This window comes from Gossypium arboreum, chromosome 11 (genome assembly GCF_025698485.1).
Source record: "Gossypium arboreum isolate Shixiya-1 chromosome 11, ASM2569848v2, whole genome shotgun sequence".
NCBI classification, from domain to species: Eukaryota; Viridiplantae; Streptophyta; class Magnoliopsida; order Malvales; family Malvaceae; genus Gossypium; species Gossypium arboreum.
Window position 1 is genome coordinate 119,344,503 of NC_069080.1, and position 14,152 is coordinate 119,358,654.

Here is a 14,152-nt window from a genome sequence, read left to right on the forward strand (position 1 = left end):
ATTGCCATAGAAGGCCAAAAGTCGGCCTTTTTCAGCGAGATCGAAGGTAAGTCCCTTTTTTTTTTACTATATTTATATATAAATATATATATTCTATTTTTTAAAAGAAAAAAATAGTGAAAAACGTATGTATGTGTAGTCAAAAAATGAAAATAAAAGGAAAAAAGAAATGGAACCTTGGCACTAGAGGTGTGCATGGGCCGGGCTACCCGGCCCGGCCCGAAAGCCCGCCCGAAAAATGGAAGGGTTCAGGTAAAAATATAGGCCCGAAATATGGGTTTGGACAAAAAAAGAGGCCAGTTTAGAAAATGGGCCGGGCTCGAGTAAAACTTTTTGTCTTACCAAATTTTAATTCTACCAATTATATACTAAATATATATTTTTTATTTTTAATCATATTTATATTTTATTTTTAATTTTAATATAATCAATTTTGATTATATTTTCAATTTGTGTATTGTTTTAAGAATTATTTTAATATATTTTTTATTTGTTTCTTGTTTTAATATTTGTTTTAAATGTATTTGATAATTTAATATATTTTTAAATTTTTTATTTAATGAAATAAGTTAAAAAAAATTAATATGGGCCGGGCTCGGGCTTAACAATTTTATCTCGAGCCGGGCTTGGACAAAAAAATGGGCCTAAAATTTTAGGTGGACTCGGCCCCGAACCCGGCTCGACCCGGCCCATGCACACCTCTACTTGGCACGTTTGAGTCTGTTTTTTTCTTTAATGCTTGCTGTTTTTTTTTAAAAAAAAATGTCTACTGCTTGTATTTATAAAAATTGCCGACCGTTACAAAGGATTTTGGCTTGGCTTTTTATAGCCATTTACATGCTTTTGTTTATTATTTACTGACTTTTCTTCATTTAATCTTGCAGGTGCAAGTGGTGGTGACGCGATTGTGGCGGTGGAGTAGGTGGTGCTGCAGGTGGTGATAGAGGACTCTAGGTGCGGCTGGTGGCAGCAGGTTAGCTAGGGTTTTAGCCTTTCTGAAACCCTAGTTTGACTAATGGGCCAATTGGGTTTAGGCCAATTAGGTTTTATTTTTGGTTTAGTGGGCCGGGCAAAAATGGGTTTGTACAATGGATAATATAAAAAAACGAATGATGCCTTTATTTTTATTTAGTAGAAACTATTTTTGCTTGAATACCCAGCTGGCAAGGGTTCATCTCCCTTTAAAATAGAAATTGTCAATTAAAAAAAAATTAGTAAAATTAAAATTACAATTTATCTCCTAAAAATAATAAAAATTTAATTTAATCCTTTAAAATTAAAGAAATATATACAATTTAATTTCAGCCATTGAAATTTTTTCCTCCCTTAGCCATGTGAATACCCATATGCTTTGATTTATATAATTTACCAATTTTGGAGTAATAACAAATGGTAATATTACCAATGCCCCCTTGTGCTATCCCATTAGGAAGCCATGAGGATACAACTTAAGAAAAATTAGATACAAACTTCAATTGTAACTCAGTTCTATTCTTCAGAGATATATTTATTTCATAATTTTTGTTTATCGAAGATGCAATATATGGATTTTGTTGCTATCAATTATGAATATGATTCAGCCATAAACCTTATCAAAATCATAATAAGTAATGAAACATCTTTTGGGGGACAAAACTGCTGGTCATAAAGCAGCAAACGAAAATGGCTAAACTAATTTTGTTGCTCCTCATGAATGAGGGTTTACAGCAATACTGTGGACAAATATCAGGGGCTTCATGGTGGCTTCCATCTTTATTCAACCCGGCATATAGCATCTTATGCTTCCCAGCCTCGCATAACAGTCGCTCGCGCAACACGGTTAACCCCGAGAGTGAAGGCTCCCATACGGAGGTCGCAGTTGTGCACCTGACACATCTTTTTAACATCTTTGAATGCTTTGGTCATGTATGTCTTTAGCTCATTGTTCACCTTTTCCTCATCCCACAAGAAGCCTTGAATGTTCTGCAACAAAAAATAATGACCTTAGACTATTTATGTGCATCTTGTGTGAAGAATGGTGATGGAAATGAGGATTGGCCTGTAACATAGGCACAAGAGGTTCGAATTCGGTACCTGCACCCACTCGAAGTAACTAACCGTCACTCCACCGGAGTTGGCGTATATGTCGGGAAGGATAATGACCCCTTTCTTCGACAAGATCTGTAGGCAAAGTAGATAATGAAATGAAACTGTTTGCACATTTTTATAGTTGATTGTAGTTTAGAACTTGATAAACAAGCACTAACCTCGTCAGCCTCGGGATCGGTCGGATGATTAGCAGCTTCAATGATGAACTTAGCTTTAATCTCATTTGCATTTTCCCTTCATTAAGATCAAAAGGCAACATTTAGTTTCAAATATCAAAAGAAACAAACCATTTTCTTGATTGCAGAAAAAAGAAACCTGTTGATGATGCCACCAAGTGCTGCTGGAATGAGTATGTCACAGTCTTCGACCAGAATTGACTCCGGATCTAACGAATCCGCGCCCTCAAATCCTTTGACACCCTTGTTTTCTTTGACATGGTTGAGTAGCCTGGGAATATCAATCCCTTTGCTGTTCTTTATGGCTCCTGTGATATCACTTACAGCAACAATCTTCCCACCCTTTTCATGGATGAGTCTAGCAGCCCAGGAACCGACATTTCCAAAACCCTGAAACCAAATTTACATTCATCAGTTTAACAACTTATAGTATGAAGTGTATCTAAGTCAGTAGTTAAGTTTGTGCGGCATAAAAGGTGCACCTGTATCACAAATTTTTGCCCAGAGATGGCCTTTCCATGCTCATTAAGAAGGGCTTCTGTGGCAAAGAGCACTCCTCTTCCTGTAGCTGCATCTCTGCCGAGTGATCCTCCAAGATCCTAATGGAAAAAATTAATAATACAATGTGTAGTTTTGTAGTCTATTTACTCTATGCTTAAAATTTGCATATATACAATGAGAAGTTAATGCTCTCTCTCTCTCTTTTTCCATATATACTTACAATCGGTTTTCCAGTCACTACAGCAGGTGAATAGCCATGGAATTTGGAGTATTCATCTAGCATCCATGCCATTGTCTGTTTAACCAAACAGAAAATGTCATCATTGATTAACAATGAGATAATTGAAGCATATATAAATTGTACCTGTGGACCTGTACCCATATCAGGGGCTGGAACATCAGCGTGGATACCAATTAGGTCATGTATCTTCTGGGTGAAAACTCGAGTAAGCCGTTCTAACTCAGATATGCTTAAGTCTCTTGGATCACATCCTATCCCACCTTTAGCACCACCATATGGAATATTAGCAACTGCAGTCTTCCATGTCATTAGTTGTGCTAAAGCATTCACTTCATCATGTTCAACCTGCACATATCATTCAAAGGATATATCATTCAAAGGATTATCAGAATGACATGTTTCCAAAAGATTTCAAGTAGAAGAATGTAGCTTACCTCAGGGTGATATCTTATTCCTCCTTTCATGGGACCTCTTGCATTGTCATGTTGAACCCTGAACCCAACAAAAGAAGCCAAGGTGCCGTCGTCTTTCGGTATGGTGCATTCAACCTGCAAAACATGTAAAAAAATCAAGTGTTTCTGCAGATTAGAATAGAGTAATGGAGAAAAAAAAGGGAGAAATTTAACCACCTTGATTTCCCTGAAAGGGATGAGAAGACTTTTTTCAAGCTTAGAGTCCAAACCAAGAAGCCTGGCTGCTAGCTTAAAGTTTCTGTTGGTTGCTACTAATGCATTCATTGTTGTTCTTCAGGATATAACACTTTCTGAAGAGAAAAACAAAATGGATTCAGAATTCATAAGATGAAGAAGATAACACAGGCACTCCCAAGCTGTTACAAAAGAACATAAGAGACGTTACCTTCGTAATTGTGAATTACTGAGTATTTTCAGATTGGCATCAACATTTGTTTAAATAAGGTATTTAAAGTAATTAATGGTGTGGGATTGTGGAGTAATGTTAGAGCTGGAAATCTTATCTTTAAATGAGCATTGATTCATAGCCCAATCATGAGGTAAAATTTGTAGGAAAGATAAAGGTTAAGAATCAAATAAGGTAAGTTTTCCTCAGAGTTTGATTTGAGTTATTTATTAATATGGTAATACAGGTAATATTAAGGTTGGCCATTAGTTAATTTCTTACCAGGTACGGCGTAACCTGGGAGGTTGGTAGGAGGTTGCCTAAAATGAAAATTTATTTATTTATTTTTAGAATTTTTATAATTCTAAATTAGTAAATATAAAATCATATTTTGATCCTTATTAAAAATAATAAAATTTGATGTAATTCTTTAAATATTATAATTAAAAACTGCATTTCCTGGAGGCAGCATCAAGGTTTTTAAACTAATCGAATACACTATTAATTTTTGTTTAACTAGTTCAATCGATTGGTCCGATTTTAATTAAATAAATTATTAAAATTTATAAAAAAAATAAAAAGAAAAGACAAAATCTATTCCAACTACTTTTAGAGTTTTGTTCAAAACTAACCCTTTATCTAGATCGATATGCTATCCAATTTCTAATCTAATCAATTGTCATGATTGGATTCTAAAGGTAACGTAAAAACCTAAAATATTTATATTTAAGATAGAATATATAATATATCTTATCTGAGTTTTTTATTTTCTTAATGTATTTTTATTTGACAATTGTTTCCACAAATATTTAGACATGATAAGAAAGTATGATGTCCAAAAATATATGAATTTGACAGTAAAAACAATATGTAAAACAAAAGATTTCACGGTGTTGGTGATGCATGCATTGTATTGATCCATTATTCACGATTTGGAGTTGGGTTGTTTAATTTTGGACTATTTAAAGCTGAGTACTTTGTTTCAAAGTTTGATTCTTTAATTAGGAATATGGGTTGGTCAATAAGGTAACTAATTCACTTTCTCGAATAGCCTTATTACATGTCAATCATATTGAATGCTCTACGTATTTAAATGTTTTAAATGATAATAATGGTCCAGTTTCATCAAATGGAAAAACTAGATAATAGAATATGGGTGTATGGAATGAATTTACTGGCTCGGGTCATAGTATTCTTTCTCGTTAATTGTTGATTTCTATCGTTAATCAGAAAAAATAGCACACAAATGAAGTTGATTAGCATAATGCACATTTAAGATTATTATTTTTATAGAATTTTGAAAAATAAACATTTAACATTATTATTTTTATTGCCTTAACATTCAAAAGAGAAGAATAAACTACATCATAAATCACTAATTATTGTTTTTTTTTTGTCACTCAACTATTAATTCTTTTAATTTGGTTATTCAATTATTGTCTTTTTTTGTCATCTAATTATCATTTTTTTTTAATTTGATCATTCAACTAATTCCACGAGCTGCCGTTGATGTGACAGTAAAAAGTTTGATTTAATAACAAATTTATCGACCATTTTACTAAAAAAAAGGCCCATTTCCTACTTTATTTACAGAAATGAGACACTTTAAACTTTATTTACTGGAATTGGCCAAAAAGCCAAAAACGCGTCCACGTAGGCGCGTTTCAAGGGAAAATTTCAAAAAAGCGCGTCTCTGGGGAGCGTTTTTGCCATGTCAGCATAAAACGTGCTTTGCTGACATGGCAAAAATGCGTCCCTAGTGTTTTTGGCCCCAACGGTCACCTCAACAGTCATTTAAAATTTTGACCGTTAGGGGCCCAACGGTCATGAAAAAAAATATAAACCCCCAACCTATTTTTTTCACACAATTTTCTTTAATTTCCTATAAATTTCTCTCTAAATTTCTAAAAAAAGCTCTCAAATTTCTCAAAGCTCTCTTTAAATCACAATTTCCTTTAATTTCTTTTCTAAATCAGTATTTTTTTTTAATAATTTCTAAGATATTTGATCATGTTAGCAATGGCTGGGGAATTAATTCGTTTAGATCATAAACATATCTCCGTTGAGCAAATGAAAATGGTAAGGGTTAATTTCAATTTTTGAATATTATTTAATTTTTTTGTCATTTATGTAATTTTAATTAATATTTATTTTATAATTTTTTATAACAACCGGTAGATTAGGTGTTTCAATGTTGTATTCGTAATATGTCTGGTCCTCCATCACCGTTGATAGAAAATTACTTAAGGAAAGCGGGTTTTTGGCACGTAGCCAATATAAGTCGGGGGGTGTAAGTTGAACTTGAAACTCATCAGCGCGTTCATAGAGAGGTGGAGAGCCAAGACGCACACATTTTATCTTCCATGCGGGGAGTGTACCATTACTTTGGAGGACGTGCAGTTACAATTGGGGTTGTCGATGGATGAGTCTGTACTCACCGGGCCTGTTCAATTTGCTGATTGGGGAGCCGTATACTATGATTTTTGGGTGCAATTCCAGATAATATTTACGAAGGTCGGATTGATATGGGCTGATTACAAACACATTCCCAGAACTGGGGGATGATTCGACTAAAGTAGAAAGAATACGATACGCTCAGGCATACATCCTTGAGATCATTAGAGATTATCTGATGTCGGACTTGTCACGAAACCTCGTACATCTGAGGTGGCTGTTGAAACCCGTCGATTTTAGAGTAGTTGGCGAACTCAGTTGGGAGTCTGTCGTGTTGTCAACATTGTACCCGGAGATGTGCCAAGCGATGCAACCAAGTAAATCCAAAATCGAAGGTTGCCTATACTGCTACAATCATGGGCTTGGTTTTGTTTTCCATTTTTACGTCATCGAGTGAACCACTCGTATACATTTCGACTCTTAATAAGGTAAAATTTATATTAGATTTTACAATTATTACATAGATTTAAAATATAATTTTATGCTAAAGTTTTATTTAATTAGGTGGAACTATTCGATGAGTTATGTTGGAATATCTACCGCTCTTGAAGATATACAACTTCTATTAGATCAACGATCGGAAGCACTTGTAAGTATATATATAAATGAAATATATATACATAACATAGTCATTTTGTATTTAGTATTTAGTATTATGTATATAACTAATATTTTTATCACGTTCATACAGTTTCAATGGATACCATACGAGGATCCAGCAATTCAGGCAGTAATTCTGAATGAATTCCTACAGAATTCAAAAATCTGGCATGTTAGGGTCCCATTGATCAGCTACGCTACTATCGAGATGCACCAAACAAATAGAGTGTTGCGACAATTTAGATTTTGACAACCAATTCCCGTGGAACCTGAGATGCTCGATGAATACCACAAAATCGAATTACGACGACCGAATACACATTGGCCTGTCTTCTTATCGGATTATATCAAAATGTAAGAAAATTGGTACGATCATACACCTACTCGCGAACCGATTATCATTCTAGAGTTAGCGTGTGAGTTGGATTACATGACATGGTTTAAGATCCATGGCAAGCCATATTTGCTCTCGGAAGAGCAAAGGCGTTGGCAAATCCGTATCGAAAGAGAACAGCGGGGCCCTTTAAATCCAAGGAGAAGGGTTGACGAGGCGGGCTCATCAATAGCACCCATGCAATCATTGGGCCTAACGCCTACGCCTTAAGCGACAACGCCCATACCATAGCCTCTTCAAATTATGCCAGATGCATATCCTAGCCCTTATATGTATCCTAACTCTTATATGTTTCCTTTTCTCAATCCTATGCCAGGTCGGAATGCATGGCTCAGTGTATCTTCTTTCTCGATAACTCTGACCCAACCGATAATAAATAGACTATCGTCGTAAGGGGATCGTACAAGGTACTGTCGGGGAGTTTATCTCATTTCTAATCCCCATCGCATTACAAGATTCAAACACCTCCGTCGTGGGTGATGCAAACACCTCTGCAGTTTTTTTCTATCAAGGTGAGTCATCCTCCCAACACCCACAACCAGAACAACCACAACCCCCACGAGAAGCTGAACCAAGAAGGAATCCAACGCGTAACCATCGACCACCCCCATGTGGCACTGATTCCAATTGGCACATGCATTGATTTTTTTAGTATATTTGTACAAATTATTTTTATATTGTTTCATTTAATAAAATATAAGTTGTTTTGAATATATTTGTACAAATTATTTTTATATTTTGTCCTATTTAATAAAATAAGAGTTATTTTGAATATTTTAATAGTAAATTATTTTTATATTTTGTTCTATTTAATAAAATAGAAGTTCTTTTGAATAAGGCAATAGAAATAATGCAACATAGTTTCATTTAATCAATTATGAACTATTTCGATTTGGACATGTTCGAATTGTATGACCTGGGTTCCTACACCATCCGCACAACTTCTGTTGGTTCGTTCTTTCCCGAATATCTATATTATCACGTATTCTAATCGAGTAAGGTCGACCTTTTGGTTTGCGACGCAAGTCTTTATCTAGTAACAACTTAAATAGAGAAAGCGATACAAATGACCACTTACATTCATCTGAGCCTGGTGGGGATTCATATCTCTACATATTGTACATGTATTCTAATATGTATACTTCGTCGACATAACTCATGGGATCTAAACGAAGATTCTGACAAGCTACAATTACATGAGCACATGGATAACGAAGTACGTTAAGCCTCCCACAGTTGTAAGTCATATTTCTCAAGTGCATATGATATTGCTCGTCGGTAATACCTTGGTTTAGTCTGTCAAACTCTATCACACGAAACCATATGTTGTCACGATCGTAACATATTGTGTGCATGGTGTTGGCCCGCGCATTCGCCTTGTTAATTTCTTGCACTACCTTTTGGCACTATACATGGCCTCTTTGCATTTGATCTTTATAAATTATTGCTCGCTCTAGAAGTAGTGCCGCCAAATGGAAGTATGTCTCATACACAATGGAGGTTATCGATAAATGACGTGTTCCTATTAGAACAAAATTTATACATTTAGCAAGTTTGAGGTCATATGACCATATCGTAGGCCGCCATCGTATGTTTGTGTCCACTATCGAAAGGTATGTTACAGAAGTAGTTTGTGCCTTAATCATTAATTGACTGCAAAATCCTTATTGATCTCTTACCCTGTCAATATAAGTGGATAACGATAATTACATACCACTCTTCCATTCAGAACAAATTGAATATTACAAACAAAATAATATTAGTGGCGATTAAATACCTATGTTGGTTACTTGTCGTCATTCAGTGGTAGCCAATATTACCCGTAGTAGTTGGACGCAACGTACCTTAGATAATACCGATAGTATGTGCGATCCTATAGGCTTCCTTGTCGCTCAATTGCGGCTAGCATTCTAGTGTCTCGATCTGATATAACGCAGATATTAGGTTGGGGGCAGACATGCCTCCTCAACCTAGAAAGAAAAAAATCTCAATCGTCATTTAACTCTCCCGGTATTCTTGCAAACGTAATTGGAAGGATTCTCCCACTACCATCCTATTTCACAGCTAGCAATAACCGATAGGTATATCTACTATACATAAAGGTACCGTCAATTTGTACCAATGACTTGCAGTACATAAATGCGTCTCGGCATTGCTTAAAGCTCCAAAATAGACGCTTGAACACTTGGCATCTGCGGAACAAGTGGTATTGTAGTACGCAGGGCTCGTTTCAAGGTCTGTTACGCAACCTGGGACATTCCTCTCCAGTACTTGACATCACTTCACACCTCATTATATAAAGCGTTCCACCCACTGTGTATCTTATCCAACGCCTTCTGCTTAGCTATCCAGGCATTGCGATAAGAAGGCGTATACTTGAATTGGCCACGAACATTGGCAATTAAGACCAAAATAGAAGTTTTGGGATCTACCTTCACCATAAATAGTATTAAGCTCGTTATCATTTTTGACCCACATTAGGATGATCTTGTGAAACACCTGTCAACCTATGAGTATGTTAAATAATGCAACATTAAATAATAACAGTAATATTCAAAAACCTTAAACACCCAGTGATACTGTACCGACAATACATGCATGTAGACCTTTGAACTTCTTTATCTCCCACACTCTGTCATTTTCTTAACCGAAGCCATGATTTTCCATGAACATGTATTGTCTCGTACTGCAAAATTGGCCTCAAACTTTTCAGATTTAGATTTATCCAGGTGATAGTTAACCTCGTTCATGATGCTATATTGTTTCAATACACTGAGAAAACTATTCTTACAGAAAAACTCTTTACCAACTTTCAATTCACCTGAATCCAACGACGAACTTGTATGGTCACGCATTCTATGTAGTAGATCTAGAAACTCTAATGCATCATCTGCTGATAGATCAACATGATACATGTAGGCTAGAGGCGAGTATGCCTTGAATCGCAGATCTTCTTCATCATCATCTGAACCCTTTTCACCGTCTTCAGGTTTAGTTGGAACAGCTCCGGTTTAGAAAATAATCCAACTTTTGCACCATTGGGCTGGGCTCTTTAGGTGGATCCATATCAAACTCATCATCTGACCTACCATCATCTGCAACGTACGAGGTCCTCTCGCCGATGGACGTCGTATGGAGTACTTCATCCCTTATTGTAGACGTTTTATAACGTCCCTAATCAGATGTAGATTTCCAACCACTAGAATTTGATGTCATTTTCTAGTACATATTTTAAGGATCGAACATCGACCCACCGAGATGTATGTCCCATCCACAAACAGAGTGCCGTGTAGGGGTCATGTTTTCTATACTACCACCAAACACGGACGTTTCCTTGTTCTGCTTTCCACTAACAGAGTGTCAGGCAGGGGTTGTGTATTCCTCTCAAACAACAGTAGATGTTGAAGTAGCAAGTGCTTCATTTGGCAATGAAAATTGTACATATAACTTAGGATAGGGTGATCTACTAGCGAGATGAGTTTGCACCATTGTTTCTAAGCTACGACCATATTTGATATCAAATGAGTCATATATCACGGGATCAACCGAAGCATAAAATTGATTCTTAATAGACGAAACTCTCATCGGCGTCGTTCTAAAAATTTTGTGCCTAACTCTTTTACGAAGTTTTGTCAAATCTATGTTCTAGTTAAAAACTAGTCGCATTGTGTTTTCCGATAAAAAAACAACATCTTTCAATGTGTCACAAACCTGACCATCGTAGTAAATAACATCACTAATACGTTCACTCATTTTCAACCAAATGATCTGTCGAAAAAAATTCAAAATAAGAAATATTATGCAAAAATATAATGATTCGTATAAATATTAATATGATAAACCAACTTATACCTTCTTAACTTCTTTAATTGATATTCTTCTGAACTTTTTCAATTTCTATTTTTCTGAACTTCTCTAATTTCTCTTATTGTAACTTGTGCAACATGAGAATGAAGTTTGGCTCATTTATAGTCTAAGGTCAACCAAGATGTACTGTAGGAAAAGAGCGTCCAGGTGGTTTAGTACTTTTGTTGATAGTACATCTTGCTTGAAGCATTTTTTTACCCTATTTTTTCATAATCATCTTCTCAAAATTATTTTTTCAGAAACTACCGTAGAAAAAGAGCGTCTAGCTGGGAGCTTTTTTCAGTGTTTTTGCTGACAGTGCATCCTGCTTAAAGCATTTTTTACCCTATTTTTTTAGAACCATCTTCTCAAAATTATTTTTTCAGAAACTACTGTAGAAAAAAAGCGTCCATCTGGGAGCTTTTTTCAGTACTTTTGCTGACAGTGCATCCTACTTGAAGTGTTTTTGACCTTATTTTTTCAGAATCATCTTCTTACAATTATTTTTCAGAAACTACTGTAGAAAAAGAGCGTCCATCTGGGAGCTTTTTTAAGTACTTTTGCTGAAAGTGCATCCTGCTTGAAGTGTTTTTTACCCTATTTTTTCAGAACCATCTTCTCAAAATTATTCAGAAACTACTGTAGAAACATAGCATCCAGCTGGGAGCTTTTTTCAATAGTTTTGCTGACAGTGCATCTTACTTGAAGCGTTTTTGACCCTATTTTTTTAGAACCATCTTTTCAAAATTATTTTTTCAGAAACTACTGTAGAAAAATAGCATCAACTGAGAACTTTTTTCAGTACTTTTGCTGAGTGAACAAAAAATAAAATAAAATCCATCTCGTCAAAATAATTTTTTTTAGAACTCATCCTTAAAATTATTACAAAAGCCCTAAAACCCTAAACACAAATTTATTTTTAAAAATCCCTAAACCTTAGTTTATTTTTAAAAAAACAATAAACCTTAATTTAATTTATTTTTTAAAAACCATAAACCCTAATTTATTTTTAAAATCCATAAACCTTAATTTATTTTAATAAAAACCGTAACCCTAAAACTCTAAACACCTAAACCATAAGCTTTAAACATGCAAATAACCCACCTTAGAAAAAACATGGGCTAAAGCATGTTTCTGGAGGAGCACTTTTGCCATGTCAGCAAAGCATGTCCACGTCAGCGTGTTTTATGCTAACATGGCAAAAGCGCTTCCCCAGTGATGCGCTTTTCTAAAATTTTCTCTTAAAACGTGCCTATGTAGACGTGGTTTTGGTTTTTTGGCCCATTCCAATAAATAAATTTTAAAGTGGCCTATTTCCGTAAATAAAATAGGAAATGAGTCTTTTTTAGTAAAATAGTCAAATTTATCCTTCAATTTCTACATATTATATTGATTTAGTCATTATTTAAAAGTTAATCCTTAAATACGTTTAAAAGATGAGGAAAAAACATACACAAGGATTTAGTGGATATTATAATGAAGCTAGCAAATGGAGGGTGAAGGGTAGAATCTTACCTGCTGAATGCTTTTGTAAGAACTGAAGAATAAAACGAAAAAGGAAAATTAGGATATTGAATATGGCTTCAGATGGAAGCTCAGTAGTTTGAATTTTGAACGGTGGAGCTACATAATCATGTCTAATACCGCTGTAAATTAGGTTCAAATAGAAAGAAAAAAAAAGGGAATTTTTTTTTGAGATGCGTGAAGGAAGAGGTAGAGGTGGAGGGAACAATGGTAGTGGAAGTAGGAGTAATGGAAGAGTAAGGTAAATTTTGAGGATTAAATTGAAATAATTTATGAATTTTGAGAGTTAATATTTTAAAACTAAATCTTTAAAATTATAATTAAATTGATATAATATTTAAAAAGTTAGAGAATAAACCTGTTATTAGATTGCTTAGTTGAGTGAAAAAAAAAAGGAGAGGGCAATAGTTAAGTGACCAAATTAAAAGAATTAATAGTTAAGTGGCTAAAAAAGAAATAGAGACAATAATTGGGTGATCTATGCTGTAGTTTACCCAAAATTTTTTTACCGGACTCGACTTCGTCGTTCAAAGTTTTGAAGGCTTTAGGCAATTGAGCTCGCGTATTTGTAATTCAATTTTAGGTTCAGAATTTCTTATATTTTCGACTTTTTTTTTTATTTTGTTTGATGCTAGTGAACATGCTTAACAACACTAAAATGGATTATTCAAAGTTAATATATATAACTAAATTAAATTTCAAATATTTAGTATGTATTTGTATAAAAATTTAAAAATAAATAAAAGAGAAAAGAGAAAACAAAATATAATTATCATTTGATAACAATTTTATAAAAATAAACTTACATAGTGCATCAGATTTTAGCTTAACAACAACATTAAAACATTAAGTTTTTAAGATCACAGTTTGAAATTCTCTCTCTATAAAACATGTATGAGTTTTTAGTTCATATTTATTTCAATTTATGTTCCACCAAATGTGGGTTTTCTTTAGATTTATTTTAGTTTAAGTTTAAATGTATTATGGTTATAAGTTTAATAGAGTTATATAATAATTGATTCGGATTATACTTATTTGAATGACTCTTTGTTATTACAATTATGAATATATTTGTAATTACAAAAAAATATCTATATTAATTGAAAAATACACTATATTTAACGTATGATTATATTAAAATATAATAAAAATTATAATATAATTAATTAATTAAAATATTTTTATAACTAATTAGACTTGTATTATTTTTAATTAAAAATTATTGCATATAAAAATTTAATATAACAATAATAAATAGAATAAAAATAATTAATAAATAATAAAATTATTCTTTTATTTAAAATTTGTCTAATAAATAAAAACCTTATGGGTTAGCCATCAAACTTTAGGCGTAAAAGGATGCTTTTCAAACCATTTTATCATATTTGATTACTTTTTTCCTATTGGATATTTATATGGTTCTAAAAGTAAGCTTTTATTTTTTAGGCAAATTACATTAGTAATCACTTA

General features: G+C 33.8%; 1 protein-coding gene across 1 annotated transcript; it reads right to left on the reverse strand.

Annotated features, from left to right (window-relative positions):
* Positions 1–1,548: 1,548 nt before the first annotated feature.
* LOC108478458 (glutamate dehydrogenase 1-like) lies at positions 1,549–3,994 on the reverse strand. The gene is made up of 10 exons (XM_017780918.2): positions 3,865–3,994; positions 3,636–3,769; positions 3,441–3,554; positions 3,130–3,351; positions 2,986–3,060; positions 2,747–2,863; positions 2,404–2,654; positions 2,247–2,322; positions 2,074–2,160; positions 1,549–1,962 (listed from the first exon to the last, which is right to left on the reverse strand). Exons 2-10 carry the CDS (start codon positions 3,741–3,743, stop codon positions 1,777–1,779), a joined length of 1,236 nt encoding a protein of 411 aa, XP_017636407.1. The 5' UTR covers positions 3,744–3,769; positions 3,865–3,994; the 3' UTR covers positions 1,549–1,776.
* Positions 3,995–14,152: the final 10,158 nt, after the last annotated feature.

Coding starts and splice junctions, on each gene's coding strand:
- LOC108478458 (XM_017780918.2), bottom strand. CDS start 3,743: ATGAATGCATTAGTAGCAACCAACAGAAACTTTAAGCTAGCAGCCAGG. Junction 3,061..3,129: donor ATATGGGTACAGGTCCACAG/GTACAATTTATA, acceptor TTGGTTAAACAG/ACAATGGCATGGATGCTAGA. Junction 2,655..2,746: donor GGCAAAAATTTGTGATACAG/GTGCACCTTTTA, acceptor ATTTGGTTTCAG/GGTTTTGGAAATGTCGGTTC.